This window comes from Tachysurus vachellii, chromosome 10 (genome assembly GCF_030014155.1).
Source record: "Tachysurus vachellii isolate PV-2020 chromosome 10, HZAU_Pvac_v1, whole genome shotgun sequence".
NCBI classification, from domain to species: Eukaryota; Metazoa; Chordata; class Actinopteri; order Siluriformes; family Bagridae; genus Tachysurus; species Tachysurus vachellii.
In genome coordinates, this window is record NC_083469.1 from 22,452,156 (window position 1) to 22,475,983 (window position 23,828).

A 23,828-nucleotide genomic window follows, 5' to 3' on the forward strand; every position below is an offset into this window, starting at 1 on the left:
AGTGACTAAAGGGTGTTCATAGTCATTTTCATATGGTTGTAACTTTATACCGGTGATGATACTGTAGATAAGAAAAGAAATACAACACATTCTGCTATTTTGTCTTATAAGTCTCTGCCTTTGGCCATGTGACATAACAGTTAAATTTTTTTATCTCATGGTTTGTAGGTGAAAATGTATCTTTATTCCACAAGTGATAACAACAGAAGAAAACAAAAAAATTCAAATACAACAATAACACTACAGACAATTGTAGATTCACTCACTCACTCACTCACTCACTCATTTTCTACCACTTATCCGAACTACCTCGGGTCACGGGGAGCCTGTGCCTATCTCAGGCGTCATCGTGCATCAAGGCAGGATACACCCTGGACGGAGTGCCAACCCATCACAGGGCACACACACACTCTCATTCACTCACGCAATCACACACTACGGACAATTTTCCAGAGATGCCAATCAACCTTCCATGCATGTCTTTGGACCGGGGAGGAAACCGGAGTACCCGGAGGAAACCCCCGAGGCACGGGGAGAACATGCAAACTCCACACACACAAGACGGAGGCGGGAATCGAACCCCCAACCCTGGAGGTGTGAGGCGAACGTGCTAACCACTAAGCCACCGTGCCAACCCTTATAGTTTCAATAAAGAAAAATGTTAAGAGCTAATTAAGAGCATATTAAAATATGAGTATTCAAAATAAATAATCAATATTATTTGCCAGTAAAACAAGAACATTTCAAGTTTGAAGTGAGTACAATAATCGAAATTGTCTTCCTTCGATCTTCAGAACTGAAGAAGATGAGCATTTCTTTAAGCTCACCTATGTAATGTATGTAAATATGATTTCTTCTTCCTTTACTTTTCAGAAGGCTGAGAGGAACCCAGGAGGAACTCCTGGTTTTTATCTGGTCAGAGGGTCCTCTGGAGTTTATTGATGCGTCAGACTTCCTCAAGCCATTCTCTGAGTATGAGTACAGAATCACTGCCCACAACTCTCAAGGCTCCGCCTCCAGCTCCTGGAGCTCCATCATTACTCTGGAGGCTGAGCCAGAGGGTATGGATATGCCCACAGTATGGCCCATGGGTGCTTACTCCATCTTTCTGAACTGGACACAGCCCAGTAACCCTAATGGTATCATCTCCAAGTACAAAGTGGTATACAAACAACAGTTCAGAGATCCCACACTGAACTCCAGCAGCATTACAGCCCTTACAGTACCGGTAGGTCCTCTTCCTCATAGGGTGTCTGTTAATTGCTGGGGTTTGTATATATTTTATATTACAATGCAACATTATGTGTTTTTTTTAATTTGGTGCTATTATGTGCAGTAAGGGACCTCACCTCATCTGTGTCATATAATGTTCCACTGCCACTCATGTTACATATGTGCTGAGAAGGCTAACAGTATCGTTAGTGACTAACTCACAGACCCAAGTACGAGTTGTGTTCACATTCAGAGGAATCATGGCACAGAGTTTGTTGCTGATCATTCTTTTCCACAGAAAGGTTACATAAAGAATCATTAAAAAATCCTTGAGTTAATATTTATAAAAATGCCATTCTATATGCCATTTAATTCTTAGAGATTCTTTTTTGCATTTTTCTTTGCATGCCAGAGGTTAGATCATCTTTAGTAATCTTTAATTAAATGCAGAATTTACAAGGTGCAAAGTAAATTGAGCATTTTTAAGGTGGCCATAAATGGTGCCACTGTTAAGCTGTGTAATCATTGTATGTTCAAAACTCATTTATGATACTAAATTTCATAATTAGTTTTTAAACATGCTGGAACATGAGCTCCACTTTTTCTAGGTTTATCGTATCCTGACTAATCCCTTGTAAAGCAAACATGCAAACAATTTTCTATAAAGGAAGAATTACCACAAAACTGGAGTGACAAAGTTCATACATGTTTAAAGGCTGTATATATGTTTTTGTAAAAGAGAAAAAAAGACTCTTTTGTATGCTCTCAGCACTGCAGCAAGACCAGATTTTACTGCTGACCTTTCTTTGTTGGTAATAACTTATGGTAGTTAAGGTAATATCAAATGTTAATGGTGCCATTTAATCTGATTCATTTGAATTAAACTTTGGTCACAATCATTTATCAATGACTTTTCCCTCCCATCTCCAAGGAAGCAAAAGCAACACATATTGGTTTATTATGAGGAGATTTCTTATTTACTTAACTCTTCCATTTCTTCATTTAATAAACACCATTTGGAAGTGTCTTATATGAAATAATCACTAAATTGAAAGATTTTTTTCCATGAGATGTTTGTTGTTCGTGTTCAACAGACAGACTATAGGTTCTGCATGCTTAAAGTCCCAGCAACAATAATCCTCACTCATTTTCTACCGCTTATCCGAACTATCTCAGGCGTCATCGGGCATCAAGACAGGATACACCCTGGACGGAGTGCCAACCCATCGCAGGGCACACACACACTCTCATTCACTCACGCAATCACACACTGCGGACAATTTTCCAGAGATGCCAATCAACCTACCATGCATGTCTTTGGACCGGGGGAGGAAACCGGAGTACGCGGAGGAAACCCCCGAGGCACGGGGAGAACATGCAAACTCCACACACACAAGGCGGAGGCGGGAATCGAACCCCCAACCCTGGAGGTGTGAGGCGAACGTGCTAACCACTAAGCCACCGTGCCCCCCCAACAATAATCCTGTTAATCCAAATAGAAAAAAAAACATCACCACACATACATAAGGAATCTCTTGCATAGACAAATTTAATCTGTTGATGGCTTGTACCATAAAAACTAGCCCAGGTGTAGTCAATGACAGTCCAGCCTTTCAATGTGAATATATAAACTAAGTTTAACTTGAGACTTAAAACACGATAATGAGGGGAAGGAATCCACGTCCCAATGAGAATCTCCACTTCCCTCACCAGGCTTCAGAGAAATGCCTGCGCCATACAGAAATTAATTATTTGGGTATAAATTAATGAACGTTATGTGAGCTAAGCCTTTTATCAGTGCCCTTTTCTTTTTCTATGGGAATAATTTACAGTTGCTGTTGCTTTTCTCTTGGCAGCACTTTCTGGTTTCTTCTTGACCTCCAGAAGTCAGAAATCGTTTGAGTGGTGGGCAAATGTGTGACATCAGGTAGTTTGCTGTTAATCAGCTCATAATTAATTTTCTTCGCTGTCCATATAGCCCTCTTGAGTTATGACCCTGACCTGATAATGGTTGCTGCTGATTTATCATCTTGTGTTTTGTTATGTTTTCTCTTCATTTTTCTTCAGCATAACTTGAAACAAAAAGAAATTACACCCCTTACACTTTTTAACAGTTTCTTCAACTTTCACTGAACTGTCCTTGAATCAGACGCAGGCTTGTTTTTATTGTTTCTCTGTCTGCTGAATATGGAATTGAATATTCATAGTGTTCATTTGTAATGGAAGATTAAAAGGTCAAGTTGCTGCTGTTTGCTTTACATAACTTACATTTGTGCAGTTTTCATTAACTTTTAGCTCTCCACTCACAATTTGATTTCTGTTTGATGTGCAAAATTATGTACATACTTGACTCACTAAACACATCTTTTCACTGCACAATCTAATGAAAGGCATGAAGTGGCTAGCAGTCACAAATGTTAAGGCGTTCAGTTGAAAAGCAGGCAGGCGATTAATATCAATGATGGGATACACTCAAAAAGTTCTCATTAACTAATTCTTTGCCTGAAGCTTATCTTTTAGCAGAAATAATCTCTAGTAGATTTAATGTATTATTAACAGTTTCAGATTTTTCATCGCTAATTAATTCTGCAAGCATGAGTAAATGTACTCTAAGCTAGCAGCTTAACCATGCATTCTCTCGAAACCAGGTCTTGCTTATGTGCCACCTGCCATACATGGAATTTGGAGTGTGGTTATTAGCACAGTTTCTCAGGGCTACATTTATAATCCATTGATCCAGCTGGATCTTTTTTGGACACAAGCTTTGTGCTAGATCAGCTGTCCAGCCTGCTGTGTCAATACTTGGCCGGCAGTAGGGTGTCGTATTGATTTTGCTGTAACCAACTGTTGCATGGCTACAGGTTGATCCTCTCTCATGGAGTTAACATGAAGGTTTTTTTAACGATTGAGTGAAACAAGCATTCTGGTTGAAAACTGATGTGTTACTCAACCCATTTTTTTTGCAGTTACGGATATGAAGCCTGATTGCATAAATCTAATCTGTGTCTTTTTTTTTTGGAGAAGATTCTCCTCACACAGACACAGAATGGTCTTGAGCAGGCAGGGAGCAGAGCAGATGGTGTAATGTTCCATAATGCCTCTTCATAATGTTCAGTGGCACCAGAGAATCAGGAGGAGACGTGTGGCATTCTCCAGTCTGTGCAGGCCTATCCAATACCTTACGCTCTGCTTTCATGTGTGCATGTTGAAGTTAGAGATGGGGTGGGGGATGCTATTGATCCCTGGCTGTGCTGTATGCTGTAGCCAGTGCCAGAGGGGCTGATTAATGGGCACGTCACAGCGGCAAGACTGAATGAGGCTACAGAACGCAGGCGGTCCTAACGGCCAAAAACCTGCCTCCCTCGCCATGTGTGCAGACGCCACTCATTACCAAACACTTATCAAAGCTACACAAGAGAGGAAGAGAGTGTGGTCTATCCAGTGTCAAAACCTCCTCTTTCTTTCCTTCTTCCTCACAACCTTGACTACAACCCTTTACCCTCTCTATTAGACTTTTTCCATTCTGCATAACTACTTTTCCTGTACTTAGTTATTCTTTTATGCGCCGTTACTTTTTACCTGCCTCACTACACTGTCTTCATTTTTCTCTATACTCCCCGCTTCTCTCTCTCTCTCTCTTTCTCTCTCTCTCTCTCTCTCTCTCTCTCTCTCTCTCCCCCTCTCGCTCTCCTGCTCTATCACCCTCCCTTTAGTCCCCCCACCCCTTATCCTTTCCAGATGTTGTGCTGCAACCCCATGAGGTTCCCAGCGATGGGAGATGTATTAATACATCCTATTGATTAGATCAGGACCCCTGACAGTCATTTGCCGCGATACCATCTGGCTGCTGTTCCAACGCCTTCACCCAAACAGGACGTGACACCTTATTAATCTCACCGGTGCACCGCAGACACTTTGCCTTTTTTGCGCACAGAAGCTCAACTCTGTCGGAGAGGCAGGAGGACCTGAAGGGTGCAAGAAATTAAGGTTATTACACAAATTGAGCCATATGGTCCAAATATTTCAGAGCTGAAATTTACTAGGCAATAAAAATTGCTCCTGCCTTCCTAATGGTGTAAATTGCAGTTTAACCATGGCTCTAATGATGTCCTTCTGGTGCCTGTAACCACTCTAACATGAAGGACATTGTTTAAAAACGCACAGAAAAAAGGGGGGGTTTGTTGAAACGGCAACAGCATGTTTACAATCTGTTAGTGTATCATTAAGAAGAGAGCAAAGAGTGTATAGACAAGACGAGCAAACGCTGGACCATCTTTTTTTTTGTAGGCAGCGAGATGTGCACTTGGAGACGATCTGAGTGGAATTCTGAGCAGCTAGTTCAGGGCTATGCAAACATGGCTGCTCATTAACTAATAGGATGAATGCTGTAAAGGGCCCTGTTCAATAACACTTTGCTTTATGGGTTGTAGTGAGACTCACTGCTTTATTAAACAAAGACAGCAGTTGTAGCACAATAGATGTTGACAAGATGCATTTTTATAGACATGGTTTTATTTTGTTTGGGTTTCATCTCTTTTGTCTGAATAAGTTGACAAGTGTGGTTGTTGAAGCTAAATGCCAACAAACAGATTTATCTTTGAAGCACTTGGCATACATTTTGTAGTGTTTTGTATTAAACCACAGATTTCACCATTGTAGTCAAGTTTGTTCCCAAACCTGCATTTTTCCCCAAGTTTTATGCATTGTACATTCACAACGGTCTTCAACTGATAATGTTCACACAGTGTAACTGCATGTACACTTGAAAGCAGCCCGTGCCCTTCAACTGTGATAGCAGCCTTCATCAGACACTGGTCAGTCTGAAGAACTGCCCAGTGATTTGAGAGCTCTCAACCTGATTGGACCAATTTTTTTTAAAACCAGGGTCCCATTCAAAACAGCAAATCACCAGTCCAATACAAGGATCTCATACACTGAGACCCTTCTAGTAAAGTCTGCTGTTTCATTATTACCCCTGCACAAGAGGCCACACACTTGTTAGTGATGAGCATATCTGCAGATATCTGCAAAGTTCTCCCATTTAATATTGTGTTATGCGTGCACTCAGGATTAAGAGGCTTGGATGGTTGGATTGTGGTTAGAAGAGGAGGTTTGGTCAATCAGCGGAGGTTGAAAGTATCTTGGGGTCTTTTTGTATCACTGATCTAAAGTGGTGTCTTATTAGCAAGAATGCGTGAAGAATATGAAATGAGCAAAGAAATCTCTTAAACAGGATGGATTTCTTACAACTTTACGACATGTCTATGGATCACACAAAAAAAATCAGGTTATGAAGAATAGAATGTGGCATAAAAACATATAATTGGGTAAACCTGTCACATCTATGAAACTGAAAGATATAAAGTGCATTTTACAACCTTCACAGATTTCCTTATACTATTAGTTATTAATACTTTTAGCATTAGTATCTTATGTGTGTATTAATATTTCAGTGTGATAACATCCTATTTTAATGAGCAAAAGCAGCAACATTGTTATCTACCTGGAAGATTATATATACAGTATGATTGTCTATATGTCTATCTGTCTGTCTGTCTGGCTGGCTGTCTGTCTGTCTGTCTGTTATACAAGCTGTACACTCACTACTTTACATTGTAGCACAGTGTCATTTCTTCAGTGTTGTCACATGAAAAGATATAATAAAATATTTAGAAAAAAATGTGAGGTGTGATATATAGTTAAAATCACTACAGCCTAATAAAAGCTAGTTCAGGTTGAAGTCAGCAGCAGCAGGAAGGGACTACTATATGCAGATGAGAAAGACCCACACCTTTGAAGGGTCAGGAATCTCTGCTTTTGGCTAATTAGCATAATTGTTATGACAAATACACATGGTTATTCTTAATTAAAATCATCACTGCGCCCAGGCAACCCCCAGCGCTGTCACAGGAAATAACTTGCATGCAGGCCGCAAGATGAGACAAGAGAGACCTGTGATGAGTTGAAAGGGAAATAGAGGAGAATATTTGTTGAAAAAGACTTTTTCCTCTTCTTGCAATTGACTGAATGCCACTCTGTCTCTCTTTCTCTGACTCAGTTAAACTGATTTCCCTTTGAATCAGCTAAAGTTGGATTAACACTTTTGTCGTGAAGAGATCTGAGAGAGTTTACCTTTCAAAAACTTGTCTTACACCTTGCTTGGGGATGTTATTCAAAATTCAGCATCTTAACATGATAACACATCTTAATAAGATAAAGCACAAACAGTGTTATGTTTAAACGTCACAGAGCAGTGGATTTGGCTCATGTTATTATTCAACAGCTATTTTGCATAGTATTAAAGGTATTCCAATTCTATTAATCAAAACGTAAAAACATTTGTCATTTTAGGAATCTGGGCTTTTAAAATTTACTTGAAAATCTATAACCAAAATCAATCGTCTTATTCGCTTTATAATGGCTGTCTTGAGTGTCGGTTTAGCGAGCACATGTGCTCATTAATATCTCAGCATCCATGTTTGGAAAAGTGTTTGATAGCATTGCCATCTAGGGGCCAGATATAGGTCTCAGTGCCGAAATAAAGTGGAATGAAGCAGCTGTTGCTATTGACGGTGTGCATATGTTTGCCAGGTTTATAGCCCAAACACGTTCCATATTTCACCATGTTAAAAAGGTATCTTTTAAACGGCCCACTGCCTTCTGGTTTCCTGATGGGCGGTGTAAAAGCTAGGGGGAATTGCTTGACTGTTGGCACCAGATCTTCTGCTGATGCCATGCAGACCAGCATTTATCACATTTTATTATTTGAACAATTGTGCCGTCTGAATGCAGTCTTGGTTTAATGGGTTATTCTTTACATTTAATTATGAGCTTAAATTAACTTTCATGCTTTTAGAGTAAAATGATACTTTTGCATTAGTTGATTTAGCGAATTGGAATTGTTTTCAGATAATGGAAAAATATTCATGTGTTTGTCTTGATTTAGGGAGATGTGCACCAGGCCCATGTATTTGGCTTAGAACCGTACACCACCTACAGTGTGTGTGTGGATGCTGTGAACAGAGCAGGTAGTGTCTGCAGCCCTTGGGCTACAATTCAGACTTTACAAGCTTCACCAACTGGTCTGGCCAACTTCAGCGTGGAAAAGAGAGAGTGTGGACGAACACTGCTGCTGCATTGGTCTGAACCTGCCTCGCCTAATGGAGTCATCAAGGTACTCTTACTCTGAGCATGGCTTTGTAGTTTAGTGTATTTTACACCTCAGAAATGTAGCAAGTGTTTTGTCTTCCTTCCAGACTTATAACATCTACAGTGATGGTAACCTGGAGTTCAGTGGTCTTTCACGCCAATTCTTGTTCCGCCGCTTGGAACCCTACACCACATACTTCTTGGTTTTAGAGGCATGCACTGAAGCAGGCTGCACCAGGACTGTCCCACAGCCTATTACAACCGAGGAGGCCCCTCCCACCTCCCAGCTGCCCCCGAGTGCCCAGTTCATAGGAAGCAAAAGAGTGGAGCTCCACTGGGTTCCACCTGGACAAGCCAATGGGAAAATCCTGCAGTACCAAGTATTGGCACTCAACAGTGATGAGGATGAAACAGTACAAGCCAAGGTTGTCTGTACAGAAAGTGATGTCCAGGCTCATAGCTTTTCCTGCAATGTCTCTGACCTGAAGCCATGGAGCAGGTATAAATTTCAGGTGCAGGTTTCAAACATGGTAGGGTCAACAAATAGCCAATGGTTGACTGTTCAAACGAAGCAGGCACCTCCGAGCGGACTGGCTGCCCCAACTGTCAGTCATCTAGAGGGGCGCCCTAATGAGCTTTTGGTAAATTGGAGACCACCATCCGAGGCCAATGGTGTCCTTCTGAGTTACAGGATTCAGAGAGATGATGTCAGCTTTCATTTCAGCTTTGAATCATCTGTGTTAAACTACACTGATGAGGATTTGACTGCTTATACTAACTACAGCTATGCAGTTATTGCATGCACAGTAGCTGGCTGTGTTACCAGCCACTCAACTTCAGTTAGAACGCTAGAGGCGGCTCCTGCAATAGTAGAACCACCCATTGTATCCAATGTTACATCCCACTCCCTGAATGCATCATGGACTGTACCATCTATCCAGAATGGGGAGATTGTTGAGTATATCCTTCAGATCAATAATAAAGAAGTGTACCACGGGAAAAAACTGAGTGTCCAGGTGTCAGAGTTACAGCCACACACTCAATATAGCCTTATACTAACAGCCTGTACAAATGGAGGCTGCAAAACCAGTCTGCCCACCTCTACTATCACTAAAGAGGCCCCGCCTACTAGCATGCCAGCCCCAATTCTGAAGGTCACAGGCCCTGAGTCAGTGGAGGTGTCCTGGAAAGAGCCTGATCAACCCAATGGGGTTATCACGGGCTACGAACTTCGCCGTGATGGTCACCTCATCTACACCGGCATGGATACACGCTACCACGACTTTATGTTGCTTCCCAGCATTGAGTACAGCTACACAGTCACAGCTAATAACAGCCAGGGCACAGCCACTAGCATTGCAGCATTGGCTCACACACAGCCTTCAGTTCCATCAGGAGTCACACCTCCACAGCTGCAGGCCCTTGGGCCTCTAAGTGTACTGGTGCAGTGGGACCCCCCAGCACGTGCAAATGGGGTCATTATTAGCTACTCGCTTTACACACGTGATCCAGCTGAGCCCAACACAAAGAGGGTGATCTTTGCACCACATCACACTGCCTTTCAGAGTCGCAGTTTCTCTCTCACTGCTCTGAAGCCCTACCACAGGTAGCAGTTTCCACCACTTTCCATGATTAGTTCAGATATTGTACATAAATTATATACTACATTTTACACTGCACAAGGACAAAACATTCAGAAAATTGCATTTCATTGGTTTTTGGTTCAAGTTAAAAAAAAAGTCAATTAAAAAATATATAAAAAAAAATATATCCACAAAAATATATATAAAAAATGAAGACACTCATAAACGCAGGTCATTAAAGTTTTTACATTCCAAAGTTGTCTTCATACATCCCATAAGATTTCTTTATACATCCCCATATTTTCTGCATGAATAAAGTGCTGCACATATATTTAATATCACATATTTTCACATTTTAAGGGAAACAGTATTATAATTAAGTATTTGCTGTTTACTTTTAATGTACATAAAGGTCAGTGAGTTAGTATTAATAATGTTCTGTTTTTTAAAAACAGTTTATCTTGTAATTTCATTTACACTTAAAAATGTTACTGTTTTCTCATTCTTTTGTAGCATTGTTGTGTTGCAAACAAGAGTCAAAATAGGGGCATATTGATACAACTAATTAAGTGTCAGAGGGAAAAAGAGAGGAATAAGACAATCTAAGATCAAAAGTGTAACTCTTGAGTAAAATACAGATAAGGGGTAAAACAATTCTCCTCTCATTCTCCTTCTTTTCTCCTTGAATCCTGCTGCCACTGCTGGCTCCATTCCAAAAAGATTCATTTGCAATCAAAAAATATATCTTAAGCATAGTGTTTTGAAAAAACATGCAGAGCTTTATTTATCCTCACAAAGCCACAGATAAATAGAAAAAGAACATTTTAAACCAGTAATTGATTCCATATTGCAAAATAAACCATATTTTAGTTATCTCTGATGTTTTATATGTTATACTGTGCCAGGAAAATGGCAAGTTTGTGTGTCTGTATGTGACTCTTCCTCAGGTATGAAGTACGAGTGGAGGCCTGCACTTTGCTTGGATGTGCTGCAAGTGACTGGTCCTCGATTCAGACTCAGGAGGTGCCCCCTGCTGGACAGAGTATGCCCTTACTGGAGCTTCAGTCTGACTCGAAAGGCATGCAGAACATTTTCTTCCTGTCCTGGTCACCCCCAGCCCAAGCAAATGGCAAAATTCTGCACTATGAGCTCTATCGGCGACTGGGTGAAGAAACAGGAAGCCGATCTACACTTGTCTACCGCAACATCTCAACCTCGTATCGTGACCACAAGCTGCTGCCCTACACATCCTATGAGTACCAGGTGACATTTTTAGGGTCTTTTTTAGACATTTTCAACTATTTAATTCATTATAAAACAGGCTTGGTTTGCTAGAAAAATGAAATTAGAATAGGAAATTATAAAATAAAATTTTAAGGGAATGGAGGATATCACACGTTTTGTCCCCTTTATTGAGCAAACTGGCCTGCGTTATTGCACATTTGTCTTTCATCTGTCTCTTTTCTGCCTACATATAACAATGTAAGGAATTTTTTTTTCTACCCCATATTTACGATACAGCACTTGTTTAGGTCAATGGCTTGTTAAAGCTGTACTCTCTGTCTTTAGCTTAAAGACAGGTATTTAATGTAGCACCAATATTCATAGCATTGCTCCCCCTTAAAGGATCTTTCTTAATTGACAGGCTAGCCTTTAGAGCAAAATAACATTAGCATTTGATTGTCAAGTGTGAGAGGCATGGGCTGGTCAAGGGCTAAATTGATAGACTGTTGCCTGAATGTTCCATCTTATTTATGAGCAGTAATTTATGACAGGGGCTGAGCAACAACAGACAGGTGACAGGGATATTAATCTCTGGCCTCTCGTTGTGCTGCTGATTACAATCGAAGCCATCGAATTAGCCATCGTCACCTCTTATAAGTACAAGCATCAGAAAGACCTTTTAATACCAATTTGCTCGCCCTGGAGAGAATGCTTACGGTGCTGAGTGTCTCGGAGAAGAACACTTCAGAGTTTTAACCTGTGCACTTTAACACCCGCCTGTTTGTAATTTCAGTGCATTATGAGGTTTCATGTTTTCAAGAGATCACATAGACTCATAATTCCTAGTGTGCTTGAAAATCTTTATCAAACACCCATGTATGCCTTATTTCATTTTGCTGAGTTTTGCTTTAGATCAACTTTTTTAGCAAAACTAAACCTGTTCCATGAACAGCAGCAACATATTTTATTGACATTTTTATGCTGAACCTTAATTAGCTCTTCTGTTGGAAGTGGTTGCTTTTTGGCCTGGTAAGTGATGAGTGGGGCGTGGTGGAGCTCTCTCAGAACCTGTCGCTGGGCAGACTCTCACCTCACTGCTTAAACCCAAATCCATTAGAGCTCACACATTACATATTTTTATTTTCTCCTAATTACTGTAATAACAGCTCAGTATGCAAGTGCTGCTGCTGCAATAAAAAGGTCTACTCCACATACAAGGACGTGAGGATGTCCTAGTTACACTGTATAATGCTACCTTTTTGCTTCAATTACCCCCATGCACTTTGTTAGTTTCTTTTGATTAACTATAAACATATTACTAATGTTTATGATGTCCAAAAGACATCTATTTTTGTAATTTACTTCCATCCCTTATCTTGTTCCTGCCATGTTGACCTTTTCGTTCTTTAGGGTGACAAGATGGCCTTTCTGTTACCACACACGTTGACCCATGTCAACATCACTCTCCAGACAAGAATGCAGTGCAGCATGCAGTCCCTACATATTGCCATTTAGATCTATCATTCTGATTGATCACAGTCTAATTGCCTATTATTGAGGCTAATTTAACCCTATCTGCCAGAACATCCATCTGTCGCCTCGATTCCAACTGACAATCTACAAATTACTTACTCATGCAAATGTAGACCCCAGCTGACCTTTTGCTGTTCCACCTCTCTAATTATCATTCTCATTGGCAAAATAAGATTACGTTACCTATCCATGTATTCACGTGCCCCTTAATGAAGGTGAAATAAAATTTCCATGTAGATTTCTTAGACAGAAGCTATGTACTGTAATGTATCGTGACATTTCGACAGAGAGTATGAAATTCCTGTGATTAGCAAGTGGCTGGCTTAGGGAATATTTTATGAAAGACAGAACGTGTCATGCCTCTGTATTTTCATGCATAGGGCATTCACACATAGGGCAGTGGTGGCTCAAGTGGTTAAGGCTCTGGGTTGTTGATCGGAGGATTGGGTTCAAACCCCAACACCGCCAATGTTGGGATCTTGAGCAAGGCCCTTAGCCCTCTTTGCACCAGGGGTCATGGCTGAACCTGCAATCTGACCCCAACCTCCAAATTTGGGAGAAACTGAAGAAAGAATTTCTCTGTGCTGTAATGTTTAAATGACAAAATAAAGGCTTCTGGTCTATTTTACTGTCTTACTGGACCAATGTCAGAGTCAGGTTCACTGACCCTCTTGCAATCTTCCATGTGCCTTCTTACCTTCTCTGCTTAACTTTTAAATTCAGCTAGAGTTTTGTTTATTTCTATCAAAATCAGTCCATTAAATCCAAATAAAAATTAAATAATTAAATAACAGAAGCAGTTTGGTTTTAAATAATGTTGTGGAATTCCTTATTGAAAACTGCAGTAAATTCTACAGTAAAAGATGAACATTAATTAATATAACATTTACTTACTGAATGTACTGTAAATGTCATGAGAGTAGGATGTCGTAGGTAAGGCTTTCTTGATTACAACTTGTTAAAAGGTTACTGTTATTTCAGGTGTGGGCTGTGAACTCTGCAGGTCGAACAGGAAGCCCTTGGACTATGTGTCGGACCGGGCCAGCTCCTCCCGAAGGTGTGAGCTCTCCCACATTTTTGCACATCCGTGCCACGTCTGCTGTAGTGAACATCCGTCCTCCTGCCAACCCCAATGGCATTGTCACCATTTACAGGGTGTTTCACCAGAAAAAGGACTCTCACCTGCTGGTACACTCTACATTCATATTACACAACATCACAACTATTCTTGCAACATCTTCAGGGCAATGTTCAACCTGACAATCCAGGATTAGTATAATACAGTAAAACCCACAATTTTTAATCTTTGTTTTGTTAAGATAGTTGCAACTGCAATTTCAATTTGATCTATCAAAGAACTGAAGGACACAGTAATATTTCAGAAGTGAAATTAGATTTATTGGATTAACAGAAAATGCGCAATATGCATCAAACCGAAATTAGACAGGTGCATAAATTTGGGCACCCCAACAGAAAAAAAAATCACATCAATATTTAGTCGAGCCTCCTTTAGCAAAAATAACAGCCTCTAGACGCTTCCTATAGCCTGTAATGAGTGTCTGGATTCTGGATGAATGCATTTTGGACCATTCCTCCTTACAAAACATCTCTAGTTCAGTTAGGTTTGATGGTTGCCGAGCATGGACAGCCTGCTTCAAATCACACCACAGATATTCAGTGATATTCAGGTCTGGGGACTGGGATGGCCATTCCAGAACATTGTACTTGTTCCTCTCCAGAGTAGATTTTGAGCAGTGTGTTGGGTTGTTGTCTTGTTGAAATATCCAGCCCTGGCATAACTTCAACTTTGTGACTGATTCCTCAACATTATTCTCAAGAATCTGCTGATATTGAGTGGAATCCATGCGACCCTCAACTTTAACCAGATTCTCAGTACCGGCACAGGCCACACAGCCCCACAGCATGATGGAACCTCCACCAAATGTTACTGTGGGTAGCAAGTGTTTTTCTTGGAATGCTGTGTTCTTTTGCCGCCATGCATAACGCCCCTTGTTATGACCAAATAACTCAATCTTTGTTTCATCACTCCACAGCACCTTATTCCAAAATGAAGCTGGCTTGTCCAAATGTGCGTTTGCATACCTCAAGCGACTCAGTTTGTGGTGTGTGTGCAGAAAAGGCTTCTTTCGCATCACTCTCCCATACAGCTTCACCTTGTGCAAAGTGCACTGAATTGTTGAACTAGTGACACCATCTGCAGCAAGTTGATGTTGTAGGTCTTTGGAGGTGGTCTATGTGCTGTTTTTGGCCGTTCTCACCATCCTTCGCCTCTCCAATATTTTACGTGGCCCGCCACTTCTGGCCTTAACAATAACTGTGCCTGTGGTCTTCCATTTCCTCACTATGTTTCTCACAGTGGACACTGACAGCTTATATCTCTGAGAGTTGTTTTGAGGCCTCCATGTTGCCACTCTTAAGAGGAGAGTCAAAGAGAACAACAACTTGCAATTGGCCACCTTAAATACCTTTTCTCATGATAGGATGCACCTGTCTATGAAGTTCAAGGCTTAATGAGCTCACCAAACCTATTGTGTGTTCCAATTAATCAGTGCTAAGTAGTTACAGGTATTCAAATCAACAAAATGGCAAGGGTGCCCAAATTTATGCACCTGTCTAATTTCGTTTTGGTGCATATTGCACATTTTCTGTTAATCCAATAAACCTCATTTCACTACTGAACTATTACTGTGTCATTCAATTATTTGATAGATCAAAATGAAATTGCTTATCCAAACACCCAAATATTTTATTAATTAAAATCATGGAGATTGTCATAGGGTTCCTAAACTTTTGCATATGACTGTATGATATCTAAACATGTGAAATGCTTTATATTGAAAGAATGTGGTGAATCGAACCAACCATCTGTCTGCAGGACCATCCATACATCTTTTTCTTGTCCATTTAACCAGCCAACACACCAACCAACCATCCAACCTAACCACTATCTGTACAACACTGCAGCCTTCCAACCACCTATATATGTAACCATTGAACCAACCAACCATCCATTGTAGCAAAAAACCTCCAACCACTCATCCAGCTTTCAATCCATCCACCTGTCCATACAGCAAACACAACAACTATTCATCCATCCATACATTTACAGCATTTAGCAGACACTCTTATCCAGAGTGACTTACATTTTCAGTTTATACACCTGAGCAATTGAGGGTTAAGGGCCTTGCTCAGGGGCCCTGCAGTGGCAACTTGGTGGACCTGGGATTCGAACCAATGACCTTCCGATCAGTAGTCGAACGCCTTAACCACTGAGCTACCACATCCCATCCATACATACATACATACATACACACATACATACAGGCAACAAACCATCCAACCATTACACCACAGAACCAACCATTCTTACATTCCATACTTTCAGACCAGCCCCCAATGTTTTCCTGCATTTCTTTTTCATTTATTTACCCATTAATTATGTCACTCATCCATTATCTGCCCATCCACCGATTCAACAACCAACAAAACTCTTCTTTCTTTCTGTATATAGTTGTCAGAGGGGACATCACAGCAGCAGACATTGCATGGCCTTATGCCCTTCACCACCTACTCTGTCAGGGTGGAGGCTTGTACCTGCTTCATGTGTTGCAGTCGTGGCCCTGTTAGTGAGTTCCGCACTCATGCCTCTGTTCCATCCCAGCAACCTCCACCTCGACTCATTAATCTCACCTCCCATTCAGCTCTACTTGAGTGGGATGAGCCTCTGCAGCCCAATGGCATTATTGAAAGGTGCTTTGAATGTCTGGTACATCTGGTACATTACCATAACTTTTGCCTCTTTAGTAGATGTAAATCGTTTCATCATTCTGGCTATTTGTCCTTCTATTGCAGCTGTGAGCTGCTAGTTCGAACATCTTGTCCCCAGCCTCTGCAACCAGTGCCATTGCCTTGTTCTATAGGGACAGTTGAGACCAGATTCTTTGGGAAGGGTCTGAGTCTCAACGTCACTGCACTCCATCCCTATACCACATACGAGGTCTGTGTAGTGTCTTATAACAATATGGGGAGCACAGCATCTTTTTGGATCTCCATCACTACACTAATAGAAGGTATTTTCTCTCTCTCTCTCTCTCTCTCTCTCTTATTCTTGTTCTCCTCTCTCTTTCTTTCTTGCTCTCCTCTCTTTCAGTCTACAGGTCTTGTAAAAAATCATGACAGTTTAGATTAACCTGTTAGCCAGCTAATATTGTTAGTGTTGTGTTGTAGCCCCAGTGTATAAGGAGCCGTTTGTAGTGCAGAGCAACCTGACCACAATGTTCGTGGACTGGAGTGGGTCTTTCTCTCTGAATGGACCGTTGAGGGAATACATCCTGACTGAAAGCAGTCTGCGCATTTACAGAGGCTTCCACAGCTCCATCTACATTCCCTGGACCTCAGTTAAAAGTATTTATTCACTTGTGTCATTTTCTACAGTATGTACCTGTTAATTAAATTTTGGAGAGACAAAAAGTCTGCTCTGGTGGTCTTCACTTTGGCTATGTGCACATATACGCAAGATGGCAGCCATATGTGCTTGCAGTCTGTTTTATCATATTAGTTGTGCAAATCCTCAAAAACTGTACTATATCTCTGAACAGTGAAATACTAAAATTAACATTGAGGGCTGTGTAGCATTATGTGATGTCAGTAACAAACTGAATGAATTATTAGAGATTAACAGAGACTGGATGTATACATTTTACTCTATGCAGCTTCCCAGGGGTTTTGCTTGTTCTTTAGTTTTTTAAGCAATTGGCAAGTCAACATTTAGGCACATTGGTGCCAACAATTGCCTGGAATTTGGGGCCAGGTTATAGAAAGTTTATTTGATTATGACATAATATACACACTTATGCTTAATTAAGTGTGAGTCTCAAGGTTTAGTTGGTCAAAATGTGTACTTAAGATGCAAATTACCATGCTGAGGTGCTGGTTCAATTACAATATGAAATACCGTTATCATTCATCTGAGATTTTATTTCTCTCTCTCTCTCTCTCTCTCTCTCTCTCTCTCCCCAACATCTTTTTCAAGCATTTGCCTTTCAGGTTATCTGTACAACACACAGTGGAAGTGCCAGTTCCCCTGTAATCAAGTACAACACTGCTACTGGTTTAGGTACGTTTATTATGATTCTGCGTTCTCCTGCTTTTTTTTACTGCATAGGAATGGTAAACAGTTCTCCATCTCCAGTCTGTTGGCTATAAGCCTTTGGGGTTTCTGAAAGACTAAGATGGATTTAAATGATAAACAGTAGTTGAATGAAATGTGGAAGGTTATTGCATTTACAAATGATTTTGTTATTCATGTAATAAATTAATTTTAGGCTTCAGGATTTAAGCTTTGCATTTCTTTTTCTTCTATAACTTGATGAGAATTGACTGGGAATCTTCAAACTTTAGACTGTATTCCCCTTTTCCAGTTTTGAAAAATGTTCATGACTAGGTCAGGATATATATAACCTGTACAACATGCACTATTAAGAATATGTCAGATAAAATTTCTCACAGTGAACTTGTTTTGTACACTATTAATATGAATATGTGTAATAATAGAATATTACTAATTTAAGTAAAATTAGTGTATTTTTTCATTGTCCAAAAATAAGCTAGCTAGCTTATTTTTGGACTTATAGATTTAAAGATTCCCCAACTGACTTTAAACTCTAATATTTTTTTTTGCCCTGAGTGAAGACCCTTGGGAATTATATTTTATTATATTAATTTAGTTTACTACATTCAATTAAAAACTAATTAATTAGAAATTAAAATGTAAACTCATTTAAGCTTTTTTGGCTTTTACTTATCCTTGTCCACTTGTATATATAAATTTTCACTTCTTGATTTGAAAAAATATTTTGAAAATATAGCAAAAACATCAAATGTACTTCACAGTGTCATCTATGAAGGTCTAAAATAATATGTTCCCCCAAACAGGCACTACAGAGCCTACTTCAGGTGGTAAGACAGGCTTGTATGCATCAGGATACAGGTTCTACACAGAGCTGTGGTTTATCATACTCATGGCATTTGTGGGTTTGCTGCTCGTGGCTTTGTTGTTGGGTCTGGTGCTGCGTCGAGCCCTCAGGAAGCCTTCGTTCAGCAGAGAGACGGCACCGCTTCAGCCGCTACAGAGGAGAAGCTCTAAATACCCACCTAATGACTCATACGTGGTCAGAACACACACACACACACACACACACACACACACACAAATACACACACCACAACCACCATCACAACATAATCTGTGGATAGTTGTAGCATTCAAATTAAAATTTTGACACATACATAGCCATACACAGTGTGACATGCTTATACGGCTGTATTCCCATCACATCTTGTGAGCAAGAATAAATAAAATTATACAAGGGAGTTATAAGGGAATTATATCTAGTAAAGTTCAAAATAGACTTTGCAAAAATGAGCTAGGTGCAGTAATATGTAGAATGTGCAGTATAATGATTATCTTCGTTGGTCTTTGGTCGGTTGTGTGTTTGTACATGCATAAAGAGCTAAGTCCGTTTGTAGCTCAGTTCTTGGTGACCAACTGGTTGTTGGCCCAAATGGCATGTGAGAAGAAGGTCCTATTCATTCTCTTTGTGTTGGTCTTTAGGGAGTGGAAGCACTTCCCTGACTGCATCAGAGAGATCCATTGTTTGGATGGCTGAATTCCTTCACATTTTTATTCTTGGCCTTGGTCCAGCAAAGTTCGCTGTAGATGGACTATGGGTCAGAGAGTTCATTTACAGCATTTGGCAGACGCCCTTATCCAGAGCGACGTACATAAGTGCTTAAATCTCTAACATTGAATACATTAATGCTGGCTCACTAAGTTACATACATTTGTTCAAAGTTACAAAGTGTCAAAAGGTGTTTTTTTTTTTTTTTTTTTTTTTTTTTTTTTAAAATGCAAAAGATAATGAAAGAAGTGCTAGTTGAAGTGTTTCCTGAATAAGTAGGTCTTCAACCGCCGCTTGAAAAAAGCCAGTGACTCAGCTGTCCGGACCTCTAGGGGAAGTTCATTCCACCACCTTGGTGCCAGTACAGAGAAGAGTCTTGTAGTATACTTGCCTCTTACCCTGAGATGGTGGAACCAGTCGAGCAGTGCTGGTAGATCGGAGGGTGCGGGGTGCAGTGCGAGGAGTGATGAGGGCTTTGAGGTAAGAGGGAGCTGGTCCATTTTTGGATTTGTAGGCCAGCATCAGATTCAAAACACTGATGCTGGCCTACAAATCCAAAAATGGACCAGCTCCCTCTTACCTCAAAGCCCTCATCACTCCTCGCACTGCACCCCGCAACCTCCGATCTACCAGCACTGCTCCACTGGTTCCACCATCTCTCTTGTCATTTCTAGACTGGATTACTGCAACGCACTGATCCAGTCTAGAAATGACAAGAGACTGAACAAGTACCTGAGCAGCCTGTGTGGACAGAAATGGTCGAATCCTTCTAATGTTGTAGAGAAGAAACCGACATGAGAGAGTCACATTAGCAACATGAGAGGAAAAAGACAGTTGATTGTCCATGGTTACCCCAAGGTTGTGAGCTGTGGCTGAAGGGGAGATCAGATCATTGTGCAAGGATATAGCAAGATCATGACCTGGGGATGAATCACCTGGGATGAACAGCAGTTCAGTTTTGCTAGGATTGAGCTTTAACTGATGAGCAGTAATCCATGATGAAATTTCTGACAGACATGCTGAGATCCGGTCAGAAGCTGTGGCATCTGCGGGTGGGAAAGAGAAGATAAGTTGTGCATCATCAGCATAGCAGTGGTAAGAGAACCCATGTGAGGAAATAACTTCACCAAGAGAGTGAGTATACAGGGAGAAAAGAAGAGGACCAAGTACTGAGCCTTGTGGGACGCCAGTGGAGAGTCTGCGTGGAGCAGATGTCACTCCCCTCCATGTTACCTGATATGAGCATCCTTCCAGGTAGGAAGCGAACCATTCCCAAGCTGATCCACAAATCCCAAGACTCCTGAGGGTGGCTAAGAGAGTCTTATGGTTGACCGTATCAAACGCTGCTGAAAGGTCAAGGAGGATAAGGATGGATGAGAGATTGGCTGATCTAGCAGCATGTAGTTTCTCAGAGACATCTAAAAGGGCTGTCTCTGTGGAATGAGCTGTTTTAAAGCCAGACTGGTTGGGGTCTTGGAGGTTGTTCTGTGAGAGATAGACAGACAGTTGATTAAAGACAATGCGTTCAAGAATTTTTGAAAGAAACGAGAGAAGTGATACCAGTCTGTAGTTACTGATGTCTGATGGATCCAGAGCAGGTTTCTTCAGGATGGGAATAACCCTTGCGCTCTTGAAGGTAGTTGGTACCTGACCAGATGCTATGGATCTATTGCCGATAGTTGTAATCGCCAGTACAAATGATGTGCTCTGTCCTGTCCTGCTTGGTGCTGTTCTCAAGCTACTGTAGGTTGTGATGTTTCCTGTCAGGATGCCCACTATGGTGCAGGTGTAGAAGTTCAGCGTTACACACACACTCTTAAATTTTGAATGCCACTAAACACATCCATTTAAACGACCCTTAATTTTTAAGCATTTTAGCCCAGCCTAGTGGCAATAGGCACGCAGACCACTTTCACTCATCTCCCAGCTGTGCTGATCATTTGCTAAATATTTCATTTAACAGTGGCTATAAACAGTGAAATGTTTGCATTATTTAAAAAAAACATGTTAGGATAATGTAAAATTATAATGAAGGGGAAAATCCCAAGGGAACAGATAAGGAAATAAAAGTATGTGGGCTGATTACTCAGCAAAACCAGTGTTATCTAGCACCAAACCAAAAATGTTATTATAAATGATCATGTGGGCAGCTGATCACTGTAAAACCACTGCACATGTTCAGCTATGCATGAGGAGGAGAGCACACCAATTCACATCAGATACTTTTTAATCTGTTTGCACAATTTAAACTGATCATAATATTGAATCAGGAATCCTGTGCACTTGCTGGCTGCTTTAATAGGAACACCTGTACAGTACTTCATGCATCAGCCAAATCATGTGGTAGCAGCACAAAGCATAAAATTATACAGATACAGGTCAAGAGCATCAGTTAATGTTTACATCAAACATCAGAATGAGGAAAAAATGTGATCTCAGTGACAACGGCCAGATGGACTGACTTGAGAAACTCTTGAAAGTTCTTTTCTCACACAGCAGTCTCAAGCTTTTAGAAGAATGGTGCAGGGGAAAAAGTAATAGAAAATACCAGACTGGTTTGCAAATAGAGCTAGTAACTCATTTACAATTATGGTAAAGAGAAAAGCATCTCAGCATGCAAAAAAAGCCAAACCCTTAAGGTGGATGGGCTAAAAAAGCAGAAGACTATACAGGCTTTTACTCCTGTTTGCCAAAATAAGGTATCTGAGACTACAGTGGACACAGGCTCACCTGATCAGGACATTTAAAGAAAAACATTGCCTGGTCTATTTCCAGCTTTTCGTCTTTGTTGTGCTGATTGGTTAAAGTGGTGATAATGAAGGCATAAATTAGCTCTGGGGTAGTTTATCCTGTTAAAGTGGCTGGTGAATGTACTGTGTGTGCCAACAGCTTCCACTCCCAAAGTTTTTTGATTCATTTACCTGCACCAAACAACCACAAGAGGGTGGTAGTCTGCAGTTATTTTTTTCTCGCTAATGCTGTAGATATTTGCCAGAAAACTTACTTAACTGCTAGAGCTTTCCCCCTTTCTGTACACTTTTACTCTTTAAGGTCTCTGAATGCCTTTCTGTTTTCCTCCTGCTGGTATGGCATTGCAGGGGCCCTGCTTTGATCTCTGCTCTAATCATGCCTCCACTGCTCTCCATCAGTCTGATGGAGGAATGGTAAGCACTTATTCTCTATCTACACCTCTCTCTCTCTCTGTCTCTCTTCTCACAGCTCACTCTCTCCTCACAGTTCGACAACGTGCCGGACTCGTCCAGCAGTGTAACCTTAAAGGGCTTTACCATGCACACTGAGGTACAGCATATGCTTGTGGAGAGCAGAAAGTGTGTTTGGTTGTATTGGATTTTTTTATCAGCCTGAATTTTAGTGTTGCTTTGTTATGAAACCTAATAGTTTTTCCACCTATGATTTTCATGTTCCTTTTCTTTCTCTTACATTTTTCCAGCTGACAGTACTATGGTAATGCAGTTGAGGACAAAAGTTGCATACCTACATAAGTACAGTAGGAAATTTCATGATTGATAAGACTCACCTTTATTATTGGCTCTGTCAGAGTTTTAAATCATGTGATGGTCATTTTATCACTGATCCCACTGATTTCATAATAATTCGGTCTCTACCACTTAAGTAGGTAAAGTTAAAGAAGAATCTAGAATATAGAGTTAGCATGCTATTGACATACTATTCGGCATCCAGCTTTATTATTTTAGACCAAACCCTTTGCCATTTTCCAGCCAAAAACCCAGAGGGAAGCAAACTTTGGCCCTCAAACTGTCCTTTCTCTCATGTGTGGTGTTGATTGCCTTGATTGAAGAACTGCCCTTGACTTCAAATTAAGCAGCACAGATGCTTTTTAAGACACAAAGATTAGAGTCAGAAGCCAGATTCCTGTCTGTTTATAGAACAATGGCTTATTGAACATATTAGGGGGAAAAAAACAGCACTTTTTCCCACAGCTGGACAAAACCATGTTGTGCTGCTTTGATCTACTATTAACACTGCTCTCTTTTAATCCCTTGTCTCGAAGTTGCTGACTATCTTTTCTAATCTGTTCATGTTTGCATGGTTATAATGTGGTCAATTTTTTGTCCTGTGTCTCAGAGAAGCTGAAAGAAATTTGTGGCATTGGGTTTTGTGTGTATTTTTCAGGGTCTGACTGACACAAAGCTTGGCATCAACAGTTGTGGATACCAGAGTAGCGTGTCCATGCTACGCGTTTCCAGTCAGAGCCAGAATAGCCATGCCTACTCCCATAATTCCCTGCACCGCAGCGTTAGTCAGCTGATTGATTTACAGGATAAGAAATCTCTGCCAGGTTTGACATGGGACACTGAGCTGCAAGGCACTGACAATGGCATGGTGAGATGTGTTCATGTATTTGTGTGTATGACTGTATTACATTGTGGTTGCCATAACACTG

The 23,828-nt window shown here is 40.7% G+C and overlaps 1 protein-coding gene across 1 annotated transcript in view; it reads left to right on the forward strand.

Moving 5' to 3' along the window:
• The window catches only part of ush2a (Usher syndrome 2A (autosomal recessive, mild)), a 213,705-nt gene that overhangs the window by 189,706 nt on the left and 171 nt on the right, over positions 1–23,828 (forward strand). The window contains exons 61-72 of the mRNA XM_060880326.1: positions 874–1,228; positions 8,159–8,386; positions 8,469–9,967; positions 10,892–11,207; positions 13,683–13,889; positions 16,234–16,472; positions 16,575–16,792; positions 16,950–17,126; positions 17,755–17,838; positions 18,657–18,892; positions 22,501–22,566; positions 23,558–23,767. Coding sequence (XP_060736309.1) covers positions 874–1,228; positions 8,159–8,386; positions 8,469–9,967; positions 10,892–11,207; positions 13,683–13,889; positions 16,234–16,472; positions 16,575–16,792; positions 16,950–17,126; positions 17,755–17,838; positions 18,657–18,892; positions 22,501–22,566; positions 23,558–23,767 — 3,835 coding nt within the window. The remainder of the gene's footprint in view (positions 1–873; positions 1,229–8,158; positions 8,387–8,468; positions 9,968–10,891; positions 11,208–13,682; positions 13,890–16,233; positions 16,473–16,574; positions 16,793–16,949; positions 17,127–17,754; positions 17,839–18,656; positions 18,893–22,500; positions 22,567–23,557; positions 23,768–23,828) is intronic.